The following is a 22181-nucleotide window of genomic DNA, read 5'->3' as shown; positions in this document are numbered from 1 at the left end:
CTTTGAGTAGGTTAGTAATGGCGTGTAGACTGGGGGCTGGAGGGGACTAGTCCTGTACGCAGGTTGCAGGGGCAAGGCATGGATCATATCTGGGTTAGCGCGGCAGATGTATTGGTGCGTAAAGTGGAGAGGTATCGTGAATAACAGATGCTCGTAGTAGCAAGCACAATAGTCAAAGGTTAAAGAGTTAAAGGCAGGTTGGCGTCATGCACAGTGAGCTGGAGATATTTTGTGACAAGGTTAGGCACAGCTTATGATTGCTAGCAGTATTGATTGCTGATGCGGGGAGATTTGTACTTTATGGTCAGCTAGTAAAATTATATCTGTACCTAGCAAGTGACTATCTGGACTAAACAAAAGCCCAAACTGTTGGCTTTGCCAATGTTAGTTTTTCTAGTCCTTGGGGTTCGAAATTTGCAATCGGTCTCCTCAGACCTTGGTTTTGGGCTTCATCCATAGGATTTTGGGTTTTAGGATTCACAGCTTGTCTTTCTAGACCTGGCCCCCTTCTGCCACACTCCTGGATTCGCTTACATTTCTCCAGGTCCCAGGGCGTAGCACCTCGCCTTCTAGCCTCTCGAGTGTCTCCCTCAAGGCAGCAGTCTTTCCAGTCTTCTCTCCAGCAGACTCCCCTTCTAGCAAGGGTGCATCAGTAAGTACTTCTGCTTACTCTGGGTCCAAGACACTGCACATTGTCCCACACCCTTTTTACCCAGGAGACTGTGGGATGATTTCTAAGGCTTACTATGATTCTTTTCATCCCTCAGCTCTTATTCGCTCCTGCGATTTATTCTTCTAATGAGCTTTAATTCCCTTCAATTCTCTGATTATTGGTTGATTACTGTGATTGGTTCTTGGGATAATAGCTTCTATTGGGTTTTAATTGGACCCTCAAGATTTTGGAAGTGAGTGCAGCACCACCTTGGAATTCCCTAGATTGTACTTGACGGCTCTGCATCACTCGCCAGTCTTCTGCTAAGTGCAGAATTTCCCCCAATTTGGTTGCTGCAATACCATTTGGTCAGCACCCCATTGCTCTTTCTCTTGTCCCATTGTGACAGATAAAAGGTCAGTATTGTATCTGTATAGCGGTTATGGAAAGGAAAGAAAATGTGGAAACGAGAACCGAGGTTTTTTTTTCTCATGGGAGAAAGCAAGAGGATAGGTTGCTAGCGAAAGGCAAAGTTAGTACACCGTCCCTGTCCGTCTATCTGTCCCAATCTACTCTTGGGGCCTGATTCACAGAGCATTTTCCAATAGGTGTCCGCCATTTTAAAATGCTTCTGTGAATCCAGCCCTTATTTGGGGCAATTAACTTTTTGTGAAGCTCTTAGTTATGCTATGTTTTTGCACTTTGCTATCCCACGCTATCTTTGATATGCTTTGCCTCCTTGGGTTTGGTATGCATGACGTCATGACCTTGTCAAAAGGGGGGTGGAGCCTGGGCGGGCATGCACCCCTCCCAATTAGGAATGAGTGACTTTTGGGGGGGGGGGTGTTTGGTTAGTCCCTGCCCTTTAACATGCTTTGTGTCTGACTAATGGTTCCACTGTTCCTTCCACAATGTGTCTTTGCCATAGTTCTCTTTAGCCTTCTTCATAACCACGACTCTAAAATGTGCCTAGGGGCATCCAAGAAAACCCATACTAGAACCAGGGGAATGGCATTGGCATTGGGAATGGTATGAATCCAGGAGGAGATGCCCAACGTGCTAATTCCAGACTGTCCTGAGGGAAAGGGTGGGACAACAAACCCAAACGAGTGTGAGAATGCAGAGGAGACATACAAATCCTCTGTAAACTGAATTGGTAACAGAATTCGCAAGCTCATGTAGAAAGCTGCAATGAAAACGAGCAGCCTGGGTACATGGTTGGCACCCTGCAAAGGGGCGTGGGACGACACACTTTTTAAAGACTTCAGAGGATGTCCAATCCTTCAGAGGGATGTGAGGAACCTGAAGCATTTCTCCAAGGCTATTCCCGAGTATCCTTTGTTCAGGTGACCAGTGGAGGGCCATCACTCTTAGACCCCAACCCTGGAGGCGGACGAATGAGTATCACCTGGGCAGCGGGGGGTCCTTGGGGACTATGACGGACAGCCCTCGGGCGAGACATGATATTCCTCCTGTTCCGATACACCCCTACCCGACATTCCTTCAGTTATCATGGGATATTGTCAGCAGAGTCCCATCATACCTTAGTACCTTTCTGAAGAAAAAGAACTAGCAGGGAAATTAAAACCTAATAGAAAATCCATTTACCCATCACAATACATTTACCCGCTTCATCCTGACAAAAACCTACATGGTTTTTCCATGATCTTCAGGGAAACCTACAACTCCCACAATCCCTTCTTCCATTGTAGAAGTCCAAATACTGAGACGAAGAAGAGGCAGATGGGGAGTTGTGAAGATTACCCATGGGAATCGATGAGCAGTGGATTCCTATGGGCAGTCTCTGTGTTGTCCCGATAATGAGGTCAGGCAGAGTCGGGCAGGTAGGGACAAACTACTCTAACATGACTCCAATCAACCTTCAAAATAAAAGGTCAGACACACACTGAGCGAGCTGGGGATGCAGAAGGAACCGTGAAGACCAGAAGGAGAAGTCTGTAGTTGGAGAACGAGCCAGAAGGGGGACAGAACTGCCGAGACACTGGACCCTGTGTATACAAAGGGGGCTACAGTGTGGCAGGGGAGCCTTGCCCCAAGGAACCAAACCCCTCCCGTCCCCTTCACCCCCACCCTCCTTCCCCCCCCCCCCCACTACACTTTTCCGCTAGTGTTTAAACCAGTGTTTACTCCCTGGGTGAGTTCCAGAAACCCAGGTAGTTGATGGGCAGGTGCTTGGACCCTGACCTCAAGTGAATCCCCTTTGAGGACCTGCTAACACCTCATCTCTGAGGTTAAAAGATGTTACCACTGCGACTCGAAGGAAGCTAAGGCAGGATAACCTGTTGTGTCAAGAACCTTGTGTAAATCCCAAAAGTGCCTGTAACTGGCGAAGTGGGAAAAAAACCTTGAATGTGTATTCTGGGACTTGAAGTCTAAAAGAGCAAGGCAAAACACACAAGGAAGCAACAGTTCCAAGATGGCAGTTTAACACGAGGAGCAAGGTGGCAAAACCGAAGGGGATCGCAAGGAGGGAAGTGCCCTTGACCTTTTCGACGAGGAACCGTTACTTTCACGAACCCTCACCAACAATAGAAAGCGTAAAATCGGGAAACCAGGCTGAAGAATCCTGCATTGTGTCTAGGAGTTACCCAGGGGCCCTCCTGCGTCGTCCATCAAGGTGGGGAAGAGTCGATTGCCGCTGTGGTACTGTCCTTGGCTCCTACAACAAAGCAGTGCTAGTGAAATCAACACAGCCGGTGAGTTGGGGAGACTGATGCCAGGCCGGTATGTGTTGAAGCGAAGGTTGCATGCAGCAACATTGTATGGTGAGCGCTGAAGCGAATGAAATTCATGCGATAAGCAATGCGTGTAAAAATGCACAGATGAGTGATTGAACTTTGAAACCAAGATGCACTACCCTTGACGGGAGTGGTCCGGCATCACATGCATGCTCATTGAAGGTCTCTGTAAGGTATCCAACTGAGAGTCGCGAAGGTGAAAGAGTGGCAAAGAACTGTACATCATAGTGATCTGCGGCGCGTCAAGCAAAATCCTGTGCACAATCAAGTCTTCGATGTTGATACAGCCAAACAAGTTGATGAGAAAGATGGTCCGAGCCCGAACAAGGGAGATCAATTGAATGCTTTTGGGATAAAGCAAGTTTGTGTTAAAGTGAATTAAATAGGTCCAAGCATGGCGGAGAGAGACTGAGGGAACATTGTGTTAAAAAGGATCTGAGCCTGGCTGAGGGAGTATACGGGGTGAATAATGGATCGAGAAATTGGGCACATGAAAATCCTACAAAGTTTGTATTTAAGGGGTTCTGTGCCCGGCGAGGGGGATCTGAGGTGAATAGTGAATCACCTTAGAAATTGAGTACATGTGAAATTCAAAGAGGAAAATAATGTATTGTTTGTTCGTCGCATCAGGCCCTCTGCAAGAAGAAACTTTGGAAGGCAAAGAGACTTGGGCACAAAAGCCCCTGATGCCAATGTTTGAACTGCAACCATGTGCGAGAGAAGCCAGAGACTGTGCTAAGCTCTAGTGGACCACCTTATCCCGTGCTGAAAACGTGGGGAAGGGAGGCCAACATCCTGACATTATTATTTCTTCAACACTTTTTCTTTTATCTAACACTAACAGTGTCCCACACTATTTGTATTTAGAGGTAAGGATTGGCAATAGGTTTATTAGTATAGGCCCTTTTATTTTGACAAGACATTACCAGGACTGCGTTATTTTATTTTGATGGTCGTAGCTTGTGCCCATCTGTAAAATTAGGATTAAATAGGCGTTTTTCAAACCCTTTTTGGAGTTCAATAAACACTGTTGAACTGTGGTCACTTGTGTCCGTCTTACTGTTGATACCATGCCCTTCCTTACAGATATCTTAGCTAGAGATGTGTCCAGAGGTGCATGTGACAAACTAGGGAGATCACTGGGAGCAGGGAAGAATGTTGGAATGGGGGAGTGTAGGCAATAAAAGACCAGCCAGCACAGTGCAGATTGGAAGATGTGCAGCTGAGGTCGGATGGAGCAGTGAGGGCTGGTTGACTGCCAAGGAGTCTGTGGCAGTGTTTTGAGTGTACAGGTAAAGTATTGTGTGTGGGACAGTGTAGAGTGGTGGTGTAAAAGGTGAGCTAGAAAAAATAGACCAGGATATGTGTAGGGTGATTTTGGTGGCGTACTGGAGACTGACAACAGGATGTAGTGTGCAGTGTTAGTGGTGGAGTGAAGCGGAGGGGGCATGCTTGGGAGAGATGAGCGGAGAGTGTGTGTGATGAGATCAGGGTATCGATGGGGGTGGGGGTAATTGAGACTAGAGTGGGGAGTGTAGAGTGAGATGTCAGGAAGAGAAGTGAAGCCAGGTAGAGAAGTGAGGGATGAGTAAAGACAAAGGGGTGGGGGTGGGGGTGTAGGTGTAGAACGATCCTGGAGAGTGGTGATCTAGATGGAGAAATGGAAAGAGTGGGAAGGGGAGAGATTGGATGATGCACTCTGGTGATATTGGACAATAAAAAACGACCAGAAATATACCTGAGAAAAATATCAGAGATTGAATAGGCCCACAGCCTTTCGTTTCCCTCCCAGAATAATACCTGGACAGTAGGAGGTATTTTGTGTTGGAATACTTCTGGAAAATTCTGGTGGTATGGGGTGTCTTGGGCTAGGGTAGAGGAGCCCACTGGAGACCAAAAGAAGCCATAGGGAACCCCCACCCAGCTTCAACCGTCCCACCCTGTTCCTAAAATCGGTTCTTTGTCCATGGATTTCTGAGGCCATCTGTGGCATATGGTACAGTATGTTATCCTATGACATGTGTCAACAGCTGGGACATGTTCTGCAAAGTTGGGTTTGTTAGGATCTATATGCGTTGTTTCCGAAATTGCATATTTGGAAGCAATGTTGTTGATGGACACATTCCTTTTTGATTTTGCTTGTTTTCATTTCTTTATTCTGTCTTTGTTTAAAAGCCTGTAACCAATGTGTTTTTTTTTTTTTTGTTTTTTCAAGGAGTTTTGTTTTGTTTGTTTTTTATTTCCCCCCTCCCTTTTTCTTTTGTAAACAAACTCATGCTAGGTTTTTATTATACAAGCTGGGTATCTTGCATTCTGTTCTGTTATATTGTCAGGTTCTATCCTAGTGTTAAAGATGTTCTTTTTGCTGTTTTCCTGTTATAGGCAATGGGACACGTTTTGCTTGGTTTTGACTCTTGACCTGGCTTTTTGGATGCAAGTAAATCCTTCTGCTTTACTGCCCTTGTGTTTTGTTTGTGCTCATTCTTATAGACTGTCTCTTTTTATGGATGCCTTGTATTTTTACAGCTGCACCCATCACCCCAAAGTGCAGTGCGGTTGGGGTATGATATGATCGCTTATTTATACCGTGCTTAATACCCAGAGGTTTCTCGCGGACCCGGGTATCAAACCTATGTTGCTCCGTGTCGTCTTGCTTCCAAGGTGTGCACGTTGCAGCTGAGCTATCCTAAAATTTTCTGTAATGGCTTCTTGGTTACATGTACAATGTGTCTTGGGTGTGCTGGTGGCAGCGAAATATTTTTCTACACTATTTTTTAAACTTTTATTTTTTTTTTTGCATGTCACTTTTACCGCAATTGGCCACTAGCACTCTTAAGATGGCAGTGGCAAGTTTTTTTATTTGTTTTTTTTGTTTTACAAAAAAAAGTGTGCCTGTCCTTTGGTCATATTATTCTGCCTTCTTCCTAACCGCTTAGTTCCCGAATTGCCATATTTGACTAAGCTCTCCTCTCTAGCCCTGTCACACTATTACCACATTAGCGGCTAGCCAAACCCGAAGTGCTGTAGTTGATCTATTTCTGTCTCTACCCTATGGACAACCTACTCCCAAGTTTCTTCCGCCAAACCCATAAAGAATAGGTTGGCACTCTAGAACCATGTATTTGCGGCCTGCACACATCGACACTGCAGGCTTCTGTGACTGGATCGCCACTACCAGTGTGATTGGTGTAGATACTTGGACGACCTCCAGTCCAAATCTTGGATAAAAAGTACTCCTGCAGCTATTTCACATATCTTTGGAGCCAACACCCATTCAAAGAAGTGCAGCTGCTCCCTGCTGAAGTACGACTCCTGCAACTAACCAGCACCAAATCTAGAAAAGTCCAGCAGAAGTCATGCTGCTCTTGATTTCAAGAAGTCCCTTGTTGATGCTTCAACCCCTGGACCATTGGGAACAACCAGTCTCGACATCCATGCTCAAGGGGCCGTGCCTTCCGACATGTGCCTAGACCAACTGGTGAAATGACCAGCTCTCTCCTGGGCTACCTTGCTGCAGCCGTCGCCATTATAAATCCATCCTTGGAACTTGCAAGTTCTTGATCTTTTACTACAAGACGCTTATACCTGCATTTTCAGCCTTATTGCATCAATGGAAGCCATGCAAGACCTGCTCCCTTCTCCATCCATTGAAGATGGCCTGTCGCCGCCTGACAATGGTGATTCCCATTGCAGTGATTCCCATTGCATTCAGTCTAGTTTGCTCCCTGGAGGTGTCCCGAGTGTGGCTGTCCACACAGGTGTTCATCTTTTATTCACAAGGGTGTTCAGCGCCTGACTCCAAAAGTGACCCCTGGGCCTCACTCGCCTGGAGCAAGCACAATAGAGCATAACCCCAACAAAATCTGAAACCTCAGCAGTGGTCGCTGGAGAATCTGAGTTTGGGGTGGCTAGGGGATGTGCAAATTAACATGTTTAAAAACCCCCATTCTCCTTATCTCACTTTCCTAAGTTAGGTTTGTGATCACCCTGTCAAGGATCCATCCCTAGACCTGTCCTAGTGTAGTGTAATTCAGTGAGTTACTTACCTGAACTTTCCTTATTTGTTTTACGTTTTGAGTCTTAACCACTGTCATCCAGTCACATAGTAAACCTTCCAGAAAAGTGTAACGTACAACTGATAATTTTATGGCAAAAGGCCCTAAACCATTTTAGGCAGGACTTAAGACTGTATTATGGTTGCTCTCTTTACTAAACTAAATGCATCAGATTACACCCGTTTTGCGCTGGTTATTTAGTCCATGCTTTCCATCTTCTCAAGGGTGAATGTATCTGTTTTTAGAAAGTGTGACAATATTTGACTGATACAGAGCCCGGCAGAGAAGACTCGTAAGTGGCTCCCCGACTCCAGGAAAGCCAACCCGACTCTAGGCCCCTACCGAGGAGCACCGCTCGAGGCAATCTGGTGCTTGGGAGCTTAAAGTGGCGAGGGAGGGAGGGAGGCAGACGAAAGAGCAAAAAAGGGTTAATGCCACTAAGGTGTACCGAGAAGGACAAAACCCCAGAGGCGCTAGACTGAAACCCCAGAGTGGAGAAGAAGCAGGGGAAGAACCGCTCAGTGAGACGAGATGGAGGTCTGCGGTGCAACACCTTGATAGCATTCCAGCACCCCAAGAACTGTCTTACTTTACTATGGGTAAAGACCTTTACTAAAAAGGACAATGTTGGGGTCGGAAGTCGGCAGCCATCCCTTCTAGTTAATAGTTCTACAAAGGCTTTCTTTAGTCCAATAGGGAAAGTGGTTAGGTTGGAGTAGGAACTAGACCGAGGACTTTAATTTCAGATATCATGCCAAGTACCCTTTTGACTTTCCTTTGGTATAGGGCATGGGCTTGTAGATTTAGGGAACGATTAGGTGGATTGAAAATTAAAACCCTTAAAACAAAGCCTCATGTCAATCCTGATCTACCACACTAGACTTCATTGTCTTAAATGGTTCGCCATACGATAACTACCCACAATCCCCCCCACACCCCTGGGTTGATTTTGAAAATGTCATGGTGCTCTGTGCAATGCGGAGTAGCACGTTAAAGCAGAAAGAATAAGCACCAAAATAAAGAATACGTGTGGGTGGCACTCCGTTTATGCAAAGGGACATGACTCCCAAAGCAAATCTTAGTTTAAGATAATTTGCAGCTCTCCAGGCTACCTTCTTTTAACAGGACTTAAGGTAACTGCAGCTCAGGTCAAGAAAGCTAGACTATGCTGGATTATGCAGATTAACTCCCAGACGAGCTGTGCCTCGGCCCAAGACTTCTGTCTCACACACCACTACAATGCTCCCCATAAATTTTCTAGCAAGCCTTGAGACCTTTTGTGGCCATTCAGGGTTTAGGAGAACAAGTAAAAGTGCTTTGCTTCCAGTTTTCCTTTCAATGGTTTCAGCATGACTTGGCCAAAGGTGTGTTTTTGTGCCAAATGTTTATGGACATGAGCACACACCTCAGCACTCTGAGACTACAACAGTGGTGGCTTTGCACAGTATATAAACTTTGTAATCTAACCCAAAGGAAAAAAAAACGCATTTTGCCAAAATGAAAATTGGAAGTCTTGCTTATTTTCAGGGCACCACAAAAATGTCAAATTCATATTTCTGATATCCAACTATTGTTATGAGCAGGTGTCCCGGTATACACGCTGCCCAGATCCTCATTTTGCTTGCCTGTGACTTGGATCAAATTCATTTCTGTGTCGAGCCCCTTTTTTCCACTTTGGCTAGCTGGGCAAGGGGCCCTTCATTGCTGATCTTTGGGTGTTCGGAATGCCATTGGTAAGAGCATACTTACCTGCTTTGATTTTTAATATGAAATGATTCTGGTAATTCTGTCTGAGTGACAGCTGCTAATCTGATCTCCCATCATAATGCTTTATGCTGAAAAACATAGTGCAAAAGTAACTGCCGACACAACTTGGCAACTGCTTTGTAGCCTGGCAACATGGCAGTTGAGTTTAATGTGCATTGCCTTAAACAGCCTGATAGAATGCAGTTCCAACAGCCAGGTACTACCTTTTTAACAGTGAGCAGCCCTGAGCCAAAATTGTGTGATCTGTGACCCTCATCCTGGAGCAGGAGGCTTAGCAACCTATTTGCCAGAGCCTGTCCTGCCCCATAGGCGGGTTGAAGGTGTTGAGGGCCCCAGCTTCCTTCTACCCTGCCTCACGTGCCCGGTTGAAAATGATGAGTACCACGCCCGATCAAAGTGCTGGCCGGTATTCTTTTACCTTGCAGAAATGTCCACAATACACCAGCAACAAATCAACCTGTTTAGGACAAAATGTCAGAATAAAAATTACCAACCCCACCAAAAGACCTAAAACACACACCATGAAAAGTTCAAACTTTTGGTAGTTAGAACTTTTCGTGGTATGTGTTTAGGTGTTTCAGTGGGGTCGGTATGGGGCTGGGTGGGTGCGTCTTCCCCAGCTCCCTGCCGGAAGAAGAAAAAAAAAGCCGGGTAAAGTATAGTGAGCGAGGGTTGTGGGGGGGAAACCCCTGCAGCTGCCCAACCAAAAAGAAAAGGACCCTGCAGCACCGGTTCCTGGTCACGGAAGTGAAAGGGAACCGGCGCTGCAGGGACACAGTGCGAAGGAAGGAAAGGTAAGTAGGGTGGTGGGGATGTGTTGTGGGTTGGGGGGTGTGTATGTATGGTTTTCTATTGGATGTTCGCATGGGAAATGTACGAACATTTGCAGTGCGTACATTTCCCATGCAAACATTTCCGTCACTGATTTTTCCACAATGGAAATATCATACAGATCCATCCAACCCATGAGAAGCGAGCCACGTAAACTACAACTACCCAGCAGCGAATGAGAAATGCTCCGGCCTACGTGGATAAAAGCCACCATGAGAGGCGAACAAAGCAACAAACCGCTTACCACTTATCTGCAGCACTGGCGCTTCGCCGGGGTTTATCTGGAATGCGAAGACCGGTGATGGGCAGACCTCATAGGGCATTGGTGGAGCAGTGCTGGAAAACGGGTTGTGGCTTTAGAGTAAGGCGACTGAGTTGAAGTAGTAGAGGCGAGAGTAATGGAGAGGAGTAATGTGTCAAGTAGTGGAAAGTGGGATGGGGGTGTAGAAGGAAGTAGCAGACATAAAATGGAATGACATCAGAGGGTTAGACGAGGGAGAGTGGGTGGAGGAGAGTAGAAGGAAGGGAAAGGTTGAAAGGAACATCAGTCGGGAATACAAGATTGAGTGTGGTAGGAGCGAAATGGACCTGGGAGGTTGGAAGGCACCATTTCCTGTTTTGAAAACTATTGTGGTTCTTGTGGGACCCAAGGCAAGAGTCCACTTAAAAGGACCAAGAGGAGGTAAGATGAGAGAGGCCCTCACGTGCAGCCAGTAAGATTTCAGATGGTGGAGGGGAGGGGGGCATTACCTACCTTTAGGGATTAAAGAAAGTCTGGGCTAGAGTGGGGGAAAGCATCGGAAGGTGAGTGATAGTGGTGGATGGCCCTTAATAGGACCCCTGTTAAAGTAATAAACACTTAAAGGGTTTTATGGTGTATTCTTGAGGCCTTCTGTGACAGTTTCCATTGTCTTGTGGCAGGTTAATAAATATAAACCATGTTTAGTTTTGACATGGTGGCCTCTGTATCTGCAATTCTTCTCTGCAAAACTCTTTGGTGTCTTTCGATTGTCGGCTTGGTTTCTAGGGACTCATTTGTTGTCTGTGTATTAACTTTCTGGGATGAAGTTTCACCCAAAACTGACTGAGTTCAGCCCCAACAAAGCATTTGTTCTCTCTGAGAAGACTTGCCTCGTTCCAGGATAACCGGATCGGCCCCTCAAAGGCAGGGAGGAAAGGACCTGTGCTTCAAAGTGTACGATCTGCCAGAAAGAGTGAAGTCACACCAGCATAGTAATTGGGTCCTTTGCTGCAGAAGAGAGTGTAGTTGGATTAGGCAGGAGAGGAATGTCCTGAAAAGTGTCCCACCACCTTGGACTGTCCCATGGCTCCCACATTTCCTGTGCCTCCTCCTTGCTTCCTGCAGACAAAGTACCTGCAAACTGACATCTGGACAGCAGCCAGAATTGGACCCTTACAAAAGGCTTGGAATCGACCATTCCTCTGACAGATTGACTATATTAAGGTGTTATTTCCTCTTCCCCCCCACCCCTCCTTAATTGAATCTGCCGTATAGGTGAAGATAATGGCTCCAATAAGGTAGGAAGTACCGTTTCTCACCCATCCCAGAGGATATTTGGGTTGAACTGATGTGTGGACAAGGCTTATCTGCAGCCTGAACACTGTAACCAGGATCCTGATACCTGCAGGGTGATGACTCCTGCAGTTTTTCTGGCAACCTTCTTGGTTTGGAAGGGCAGAGAAAGGACCCCCTTTATTCCAGGAGACCCTGGCCAGGCTCCCCCAAGAAGCAAAGGAACCACCATCGGCTCAGTCTCCCGCATCCATCTAATCTTCGAGCTGGCTCGACCACGTAGTCAGTTTGAGCTGATACTGGATCCCAGGGTCTACGTTTCTCTTCAACACAATATGAGCTGTTGTAACGGCTCTACAATCCATCTAGACGCAAACGTGACCCGCTAGATGCAATTGTCATGTCTGTCAACTTGACCCAGTGGAACCCATCAACTCGCCCAGTCACGAACGCCGACTTGACAAGGTGGAAGTAACCTCAGCCTGTCTCAACACCGGCTCGACCACTTGGAAGACATTGTCTCACATGCCGACTCAACCCGTTGGGATGTCTCCAATCTTCCTCACTCTGGAAAACCACAGTGAGAACCCCAAAAGAGCCCTACTGACATTTAAGATGCCACCTCAACTTTTTAAAGCCAACTTCATGGAATTTTAACATTGCTGCTAACATTTTTCCACTGTCTTCAGATCAAGTGGACCTCTCATACTTGTCTGCAAAGCTTATCTTTTATCTTACAGGAGGTTTTCATTTGTGTTTTTGTATTTTTTTTAGTCTTCTAAATTGTGTAGAACCTTGGTTGGATATTTTTGTTCTGGTAGCCCAGTACTCTTGTCGGAAGGTTACCCTCTAGCTAACCTTCCTCTTGACTGGTGAAGCCTGCCATTTGCCTGTATTGCCGCAAGAGGTAACAGGTATACCTTTTAGGGCTGTGCCTGTTTCTCCTTTGATCCTTTTACTGCTGGGTTACTGGTAGTGTGGTGCTTATGAGTGGTATACGTTGCTCATCCCTGTAATCCCACGCAGAGGGTCAAACGACACCAACCATCCCTACAGGAAGCTTTAAGTCATTACACAAATTAAGTCCCATGTAACCAACCCAAATATTGGGGTCTTGGGAATATGGAGGATTACGGATTCCCCTGCTCCAGTCTTCAAAGTGGGTGCCAGGCTCAACTCCCTAGTCCCAAATTGGGTGGCTTTCCCGTTGGGTAAGGGGACAAACTACCTGGATTCACCGCTGCAGAAATGATGCACCCAGAATCTGTGGCTGCTAAATACTCGTGAGACTATAGGCAACATTTCTGCTGAAAAGCGAGTCTCCCACCTGAAGAGCCACCTCTAGAAAGTCTGTACCATCTATCACCAGTCTCTGCAGCCGTACTGCTTCATCCCACTTCAGCTCTTGCTGTTCGTCATCCTCTTTGGCAACTATGCATCTCCACTGGCCCACAGCTCGAAGTGTGCAAGACAGCCCTCCTAGCTCTGTCAAAAGGATTGAGGTGTGTCTGCAACATAGGCATGTTGGCCTACCACCGTGACGGAGCCATGAGCTTTCTGAAATGCTTAAAGGGAAGGATCTGCCGAGACCCCCTCCATTCTTTGGAATATGCCCTAGTCTGAGCGCTGTTCCCACTGATTTTAAGTAGATTGTTAAACCTCCAGATTCAGCTAGTACCCCTTTTTGTAGTGCTTGTTTAAAGGTCCACACAAGAGGGGCTAGGGAGATCCCAAGCCAGCAATTGTGACAGTGGTGACATGTCCAGGACCCCTAGGTGTTCATCTGCAGCTATAGCCGGTGAGGGCTCTAGTCACTTGAATTGCATGTTTTCCCCTTGAAGACCTGCATATCAGATGACCAGTACCATCAGGACTTCTTAGACACATGTCCCTGGCGAGGAAGAGAAGACTGTTCTTTCTAGGCTGTGGGTTGCACCTACCAACTGGTTCTGATGATCCCATGGCTGATAGCGGCGAACACGAGATTCCACGAAAGCGCACCAAACTCGGCAAGCCAGATTCCGAACTTGCAAAGTGTACTCCAGAGGATGATGGAGGAAAACTGTTGTGTTTAGAGAAGCTGGGGAAGAGCAGAATGTTTCCAGACCACGTTGTTCTCCTCCTGGCACTGTTGAAGGAGACGGGCCCAGCAAAGGAAGCTATTGTTCTTTCTTGGGTGCACCAGACCCTGCAGATGTTTATCCCAACCACGTCATGTTTGTAAATATATTCTCTTTGAACCTATACCCCACAAGTCTCATGTTTTGTTGATTTGCCACGTCTGCTTAATTGAAGAATCTCTGGCAGCTACTCGAATAACACCACTATGTAACCAGAACACTGGAGATCACCCTTGTTGAATGTGTGCTTCTGCTGGGTCTGAGCCGGGGCTCACTTTAGTAGAAAAAAGCCAAAGATCCTAAACCGAGAGGTTGCCACCACTCGGCTCCTCTTTGGAAATGCATGGAGTTGTTCTGAAGCATGGTCTTCTCATTAATGTTGGCTCTATAATTAACATGGTGTCTGTACCTAGTATTTGAGTGACCACACAGTATCAGGACGAGTATCCCGCTCAGCCAACCAGAAACCCACCCAGCCATTAACTATTTATTTCCTGTGGAAGACTAGACCATGATTAAGTAAATGCAGTCTTGTGACCGCCCCTTCACCCCAGGACACTGTTGCCCTCTTCAGCTCTACCCACTTCCTTTCGAAGAGCTAGCCTTTATTGTTCTGCACAGCTCCCACTAGTTGAACCAAGGAAGCATAGGTATAGCCTATTTACCTATATTTTGAAAGTGAACAGCCACTCCTACGAAACAGATTAGCCCTGATTTGAAAAAGACATAGAATGTCGAAACACGTGTAATCATATAGGGCATTTTTCTAAGGAACCAAAGGAGTAATAAAAAATCAATGACTTAACTTAGAGTATAAGAAGCATTGATTTATCTTTTCTTACAACGATACGACAAGGGCGCATGATATTAGTAAGAGTAACACAACCCTTATATACATTTTCGAACGGAGCAAGGGGGCCAGGAAGACTCCGTTGTTACCTAGGCATGCGACCGTAATTGGTGAACAATAAACTATTATCAAAAAGGGCGCTGAGGTCCAATTGAGGAGGTACCCTATAAAAAAGGCTCCCCACATTTTCAAGAATCTGTCTGTATTTGTGGCTCCTGGAACCAGCAGGTACATCATGAGCCAGTACTGCCTGTGGTTTGCTATATTCTCACCTTTGCTACCTAAGCTTGAATCAAAAATGCCTAGGAGTGGCCCAATCCTCATGTCATAAGGTGTGCGCCACTCTTAGCTGCATTCAATCACTCGAACCTGTGGTATAAAAGCCAACGTCTAATGGAAGAATCTGGAAGTGTGCTATGTCCTCGATTGTGCCCCAAAAATAAACAAGAGGCTCCAGAAAATCCAGCCAGGTCAGGGTCGCCTGTACAGAATGAGCTTTGACTTCCAGCTGTCTACCAAATTTGAACACACATGTTGTGCACTGGCCCAGAGAACCCTCCCGAACCGCCTACTGCTTCATCAGCGTCCTAAAATAGGTGCCCATTGTTCTAGTTGTGAATGGCCAAGATCATGCTTCCTCCGTGAAGGGCAATGTGTCGCTGTTTAGATCATTGCTCCAAAGCATAGCTGAATTAGTGCTATTATGGACGCTAGGCACTGGCTAATGTACTCCCTCCCACCCTCACATCTTGGTTTTTCCTATTCATGCCTTCAGACCCTCATTAAGAGGTTGAAGGTGAGGAGGCCCCTCCTCTCCTTGACTCCTCTCAATGTATCCATTGCTAATATTGCTTTTAGACAAGTCTTTTGAGAAACTCATCTAGCACCCTGGCTACTTATGTGAGCTGCACCCAGGTTTCGTTCCACCTCCCAAACACACTTGATAACAAGTAGACATCCTCTGGTTAGGAAAATGAGCCTGCTGTCAGTCACTTAATTATCTGTAAAAAAAAAAATTAAAAAAAAGAAAAGTTTGAAATTGGGCTGCTTTGTAAGGATTTCCTTTTGACAACTGATATTCTAGTGATGCGAATGTCCTATCTAAGTTGAGTTTGTAGTTTATTTGTGTTATTTTACTGTATGTGTTGGCAATGTTTGTGTGTCCTAAGGATTCTATTTTGTTAATTTTAATTGATCTATTTTTTGCGCTTCAGAAATAAAAGAAAGATTATGAGGATATTTACCCTTCCTCCCACCATTGAGACTGCGTCTGAACCAAATTTTTATGATGACATGAAGAAAATCCGCCTTCGTCAGCAGCTGGAGATGTATTATATTGGTAAGTTGTTGACTTGCACCTTTGGATGCATTATCAATTTGTGGAATTAAAGATTCTCCACATCTCGGTGACCTGCTTCTTGTCCCCGTTATAGATAGCGGTTGTATGACACATGCCCCTACATTTCTTTAGTGTATGTTAAACTATCTTTGGTCATAAACCATTCAGATTAGTTGAATGTATATTTCACCTAGAGAGACAAATAATTTGTTTTTAGACTTTTTTTATAGGCATTGTATTATTATTTACATAGTGTTTATTACTACTTTTATTCTATTGATCAATGGCAGGAACATTGGTTTAATTGTATGCTATTGGACATAAAGGTAGGGATGACTTGTTCTTCTCCAGAACCTATATCGGACTTCCAACATAACGTGGCTCAATGAAGAGCAGCCCAGCTATTCTGTTCTCCTACTGCTAGGATTCATGCACTCCTGTATATTCCTGGTTCCATAAGCCAGAATTAGGTCGCTCTTGTGTTTGTGGAGTCAGTGATCCCATTTCTGGTGAAGTGGCACTAAGAGCTATTCCGACAGGTATGGCTCTAGGCCATTGTGACAGATGCATCTCTGCAGGGCTGTAAAGCTATCACTTATGCAAGAAACCAATCACCCTCAGATCTTGCCGTGTAAAGTTTCTTTCAGATCAACCTTTTGGGACTTCATAGCAATCTGGCAACCACTAAAGGCTTCCTTTCCTCTTTTGAGGCAACCCCATATAGAGTTTGATGCGACAGCTGGCCAGCATTATTTGAACATTAGCAGCAGCATAGATTTCTTTTCATGTGCCTGCATGTAATCAAGGCAATGTGTATCTGTGCTGGGATATAAGAAACTGGTGCTTACCCTATGGCAGCCCATTTAGGCAGAAATATTATGAATGCAGGCAAATTCAGTCAGCTGGCTCAGGTCCCTTGAATTAGAGCTACATAATGAAGTGGAGGAGAACTTCTCCATGAAGAGCATTCTCGAGGGTGATTTGACTTCAAGCGCAAAATGTAACATGGTCTAAGCAAGATGTTTTCAGGATGATTGTGCCTCCCATATTCTAGCTGCTCTGTGCGTCCCTCGCCCCAATACAAAACCAGCGTAATTCTGTGGAAGCTCCAGCTTTGCCAAGCCAAAATATTTCTGTTCACACTGGACTCTGCCAGGAGGACATGGTAACATTCTTTAAGCCTAATGCTGTTCCTGCCAGGTCTGATCCTATGTAGGTAGGAGGTCTACTGGTGCAGGCTTACAACTGGGTCAGCCAATGCCATGCACCCTGCCCCTTGAGAGGATGAGGCTTAGGAATTTGAATTCATAGGTTGTGATGGAGGTGGTGTTTTCTGTGAAGTGTCCAACTACTCCATTCACACCAAATTAAAAGCTGCTATCCTTTGGCTTGCCCTACAGTGGTTTGTTGGAATTTCTGCTTTTCCTAGCGAAATCTGGTTTTAATTGTGAAACGGCCTAGGGCTATTGGGCTTCTTTTTTCATGTTCTAATGGACCCCAGAGGGGTTTTATGTGTCTACACCTGCAGTTGTACAGTTCCTGATTGTACTAGTCAATTACTTTCTGCCTCAAAGCTGTTTTTGATTTCTAGGGACCTTTATTCTGTCTGGCCATTGTGATGGCGGTTCAGTTTTCAGTCTTTACAGTCCACTCCCTTTATAGAATCCTCCAGCTAGCTTCAGTGTGCTGTATAAAGGGGACATATCCCTTTGATTTTTAACAACAGAAAGTGGACTTTTTGGTTTATCACTTTGAGCAATCGAGTTTTAGAACTTCTGGCCCTCGTGTTTTTTCACTTTTTCAGTATTTTCAAAAGCCCATTTTCACTCTGGGTCTGGCTTTCAATTGTGTGTAAGGTCGTCTCTAATTTCATCTCCAGAAAAAGCCGTTCGATGTACTTCCCATCCTCTGAATGGAAGAGGAGAGGTTTCATAGGCTAGATCTCTTTGAAATAATCGATTCTAGCTAGATAATCTGACAGAATTGTCAGTTGTTTTTGATTTTTGATGGAGCCAGGATGTTGGTAAGTCTGTTCCTAAGCAAACTGTTATCAGATAACTCTTAGGTTCTTGAGTTCTGGTTGTCCTAAGAACCCACTCGACCAGCCAAATAGCATGTCTGCTTTACAAAAAGGGTGTGCAACCCTGCTATTGGATATTTTCACATTGGTTTTGAGCCTGAGGATATTTGCTTTGCATGGGCTGTTTTGCAGACCTTTCACTTGTAAATTGGATTACCTGCACACCTATCACAGTCCTGCCCTGTACACCTTATGGAGGCCTTTCAGAAGATATCTATTAGTAGTTGATTACCTTCAGTTATTATCTCTAGCCGATTTTCTCATCAAATCTGCAGCAGTTCTACCGGTCTCCAGCATTTGTAACTGGCAAAAATGGTGGTGTACTCCGATCACAGGTCTTGAATGGCTCCAAGTTTCTGGACAAGTCTGTGCCTACAAGATATTTTTGAAGATGAGAAATCTGTAGAACACTACTGTGGCTATCATAGAGAATGTTGCCAAAGATTAAGAACTGCCTACCCTGGAAAAGCAAATCTCGTCAGCATGGGTGTCAGACTGCCCTCTTCATGCAAAAGCACTTCAAATTTCTTTGGGAATAAGCTTCAGTATTTGTTTTCCGATTGCTCTGTCACCCGCTTCCACTCATGAGAACTTGCTGTTTCTATATCTCCCTTGCTCCTACTTGACATCCATCTCTCTCACCTCCCACCGCTGCTATCTCCTAACTTTGAACAACTCCCTATACACTAGTCTCAACTAAATCAAATAAAATCAGGCCCTCTTGCATCTTTTCCCTTCCTTGCCTTGTTGTCTTTACAATGTATCCTCTGTATTAATGTTTCTGTACAATCTGGTATTGTCTTCTCTGTTGAGAAATTGGGGGAGGCTTAATGTAAATCATGATTTTCTCTCCAACTTCTAGCAAAACTCCTTGTTGCCATTACATTCCAAACATTTTGATCTCCATGTACCAGTGATTCTACTGGACGTAGATGTGATTGCCTAGACACTTTTCAGACATGCTTTGTTGGTGCAATGGCCACAGTGTTTGTGTGTCCCTGCCCCATTTATATTAAAACTGTTGGGGCTTTTACACCATTATCTATAATATTTTACTTGGTCCCATACAGCAAATCTCCTAGCCTGGCTCCTACCCATTGCTTGATTGCACTTTCTTGATGTAAGTGGCCATTTTCACCGCTCGCACAGTCCCACCCACCCACCCAATCTTTTGTTGTTCCCTGTGGCTCTCGCATGCTCTTATTTAATGTCTGGTATTTGGGCAAGGTGATCCTCTCCTTTTGGCTTCTGTGCTTCGTGTACGCTGTCGACATCCAGATTTTTGAAAGACTTGCCAGAATAAGGGTAATGACACCTTTTTTTTTTTTTTTTTTTTTTTTTAAATTTTAAAGGCGCATGAAGGAAGCTTTAGTTGACTGGATGAATAGCATGGATGTAAGCTCAATACATAAAAAGCGGAGGTGCTTGTAATAGGTGGTAGATATGGCCACCTCCAAAAGTATCACTAGAATCTGAATATTAGTTCTGCATCCTGCTGGCCGGTACATCGTATTACTTTTAAAGCACATACTTGCATCCTTGCCTTCTTCTATCCTGACCATTGGTGTTTTCTAGAAGCATCTCCTCTCGGTTAGATTAGGGGACTCCCCACTCTAGTCTGCCCCTATATTTAATTAGACTCTTGTATCTGACTTAAAATACATTGGTACATCTTATTTTGGGGTTTGTGAGGCGGCGGTTGGGGGGGGGGGGTCTTTTAAAACTCTTCACTGACACCCAGTTAAGAATCAGATCACTGTCCAGGCCCTTTGCATGACCTGTCTGTCCTTTTATGACACCTTAACTACTTTGTGAGACCAGCAAGTGCCCTATTCTTGCTATGGTCGCCCTTTGGAAACGTAGAACTGCTTGCTTTGTACCCATCCACCTCCAGTTTTATGGAGCAGTCAAAACCTGCTTTCTCTAGGTCTGGGCCTGCACCACCTTGTCTGTATGGCAGTCTGGTTCTAGAAGCCTACAGTAGATTGAAGAGCCCACAAATTCTCTACCTTGCAATACCAACACATTGGACCTAATCAATAACCTAGGCACGAGGAGTAGAGTAACGAAGTTCAATTGAAACAAGTTTTCCTCCCGCTGGAAACTAGGTTTGCAGTGCTGTCTTTGGAATTACATGGCACAGAGTCATGCCTAGTCTTGGACAACTTTTTGAAACCACATAACTAACATGCAGCATGTTACCTAAATGATGTAATTTGATAATCGCACTGGAAGGTGCATTTGTGTAGCATCTTGAGATTGTACAAAGTCCTCTGTTAGGCATATTTAACCATTAACCTAAATGTTTGTCGTGGCTGCCACGAAAAAGTGTTTTGGTAAGTTTTGGGCACCTCTCACCATATTTGAAGCTTTACATTCCTGGTTACTAAATGTTGTTGGTGCTTTTCTAGGTCTTGTGACAAAACATACTAGTGATACAAGTGATCAGCCAGTATACCAGGCACAATAATTGATGAAGAAAATTGCACCAAACCATTTAATGTATGTCTGAGGTAGTGTTGCTTTTTGAGCTATTTCAGTTGCGGAAAAGGAATGTCATAGATGGGCTTCATCTGCTATAACATAATCTGGGCAATATACTGCTCAGACACATCAGGATGAGGGCACACATGCACACGCGTCAAGATCAGGACACACGTACGTACGTCAGGAGGAGGGCGCGCACACACGTACGTCAGGAGGAGGGCACACACACACACGTCAGGAGGGGGCACAAGCACGCACGCACGCGCACACACGTACGTCAGGAGGACGACACAGGTAGGCCCTTTGTGGACACAATTCACAAACTTTTATTTAAAGTAAAGGATAAGGCCAAATGTTCCCCCTCCGAGTGGTCACTGCCTACATTTCCAACTAACTATAGTTTTGGACTACCTATGATTTCCTTTGGACATTCACAACTAACACCTAACTGACCCTACCATTATGAACACTAACCTATATCCTGAGAATGTCTACCTTCTTGAGGGTGCTTTACTACCAATATGTAGATTTATTCGTGAATTTGAAGTTCTCTTATAGTCTCTTGATATGTATTTAAGTTCTGTAACTCTGATTGCTTTCTGTACTTTTCCCGTCTTCCTGGGATCCCCTTTCGATATGCTCTTCCAAGCTATGGAGTTTAGGTTATCGGTTCCAGTGTATCCTAAGAGGATACTATTTTTCACATAGTCTCTTTGGGTGAATTACAACTTGGCTTACTTTGCTCTACTTGTTTATTTACTTGGTTCAGGGTATATTTCCTTTTCTCTCTGTTTTCACAATGTTCCACTGATCTTTTCTCACAATGCATTGCTCAATCCTGTACTACAACAATGTTTAATCTGTTTCAAGGATGTTTCGGTCTTGTCACTTCTACTGGTAGGAGTGGTTTGTATGAAATAATGATCCCTTTTCAATCTCCAGTTCTCATTGTTACCTTCTACGATGAAGGGGAACGACCATGGGAGGTTTGTTCCTTGGCAACCTCTTATCGGGCTTCTGAGCGTGGTCGCGTTGCCTTAGTTACCATGCTTCTCCTTGCAGTCTATTTTCTCTACATGGTGTTCCAGTCTTAGGATGAGGGGCCAGAGACTCTAAGATTCTCTATGTAGTGGTATTGAAGATTTCTAGGACCATCTGTCCACCCCAGGCTTTTCATGCTTTCTCAACCACCTTTTCGGGTTTCTCCTTTGCTGTTCTGTCGCACTGGAATTGTGCCACGACTCTGGCGTTGCAGTCTCTCGTGTTGGGCTCGTGCCCTGTTGCTTTTTCGTACTGGGACAGTGCTGTGACTATGGCGTCCCAGCCGGCTTTAGCGGGTGAGACATTCTCTTTCCGCATATTTTGAAATTAAAGGGAAATGTTAATTTCCAATAAGATGATGGCATCTCAGAGTTTCTTCATCCCAGTCTTGATATGGAAAGGCCGCTGGTACTGTAGAACCTGTCATGTAGACCATAGTACATACAACTACAGGGAGTTCATCACAGGAATCCTTGTCTCCTATGGGGGAGTCTCTCCTAGTGAGATCCCACTTGCTTCAACCCCTACGGGGCTCACCTCCCTAGCCTCAGAGAAAGCATCTCCCCCTTGGTGAGAAGTGACAAATTCCCTTGGTTCGTCGCACCTCGCATGGATCCAAAAGGCTAGACAACCCCATTGTATCTCACTGAATGATGGAAGGAAGGC

At 45.1% G+C, this 22181-nt stretch overlaps 2 protein-coding genes across 2 annotated transcripts in view; one reads left to right on the top strand and one right to left on the bottom strand.

Moving 5' to 3' along the window:
• The window catches only part of LOC138510407 (acyl-coenzyme A amino acid N-acyltransferase 1-like), a 727070-nt gene that overhangs the window by 612809 nt on the left and 92080 nt on the right, over positions 1–22181 (bottom strand). The gene's annotated exons all lie outside the window — the stretch shown is intronic.
• SMIM19 (small integral membrane protein 19) overlaps positions 1–22181 on the top strand; it is a 158994-nt gene that overhangs the window by 85165 nt on the left and 51648 nt on the right. The window contains exon 3 of the mRNA XM_069626042.1: positions 15783–15907. Coding sequence (XP_069482143.1) covers positions 15783–15907 — 125 coding nt within the window. The remainder of the gene's footprint in view (positions 1–15782; positions 15908–22181) is intronic.

Source organism: Ambystoma mexicanum, chromosome 6p, assembly GCF_040938575.1.
Source record: "Ambystoma mexicanum isolate Mex_15411 chromosome 6p, UKY_AmexF1_1, whole genome shotgun sequence".
NCBI classification, from domain to species: domain Eukaryota; kingdom Metazoa; phylum Chordata; class Amphibia; order Caudata; family Ambystomatidae; genus Ambystoma; species Ambystoma mexicanum.
Note: the sequence above shows the minus strand (reverse complement) of the source record. Positions and strands in the feature narration are given on the sequence as shown.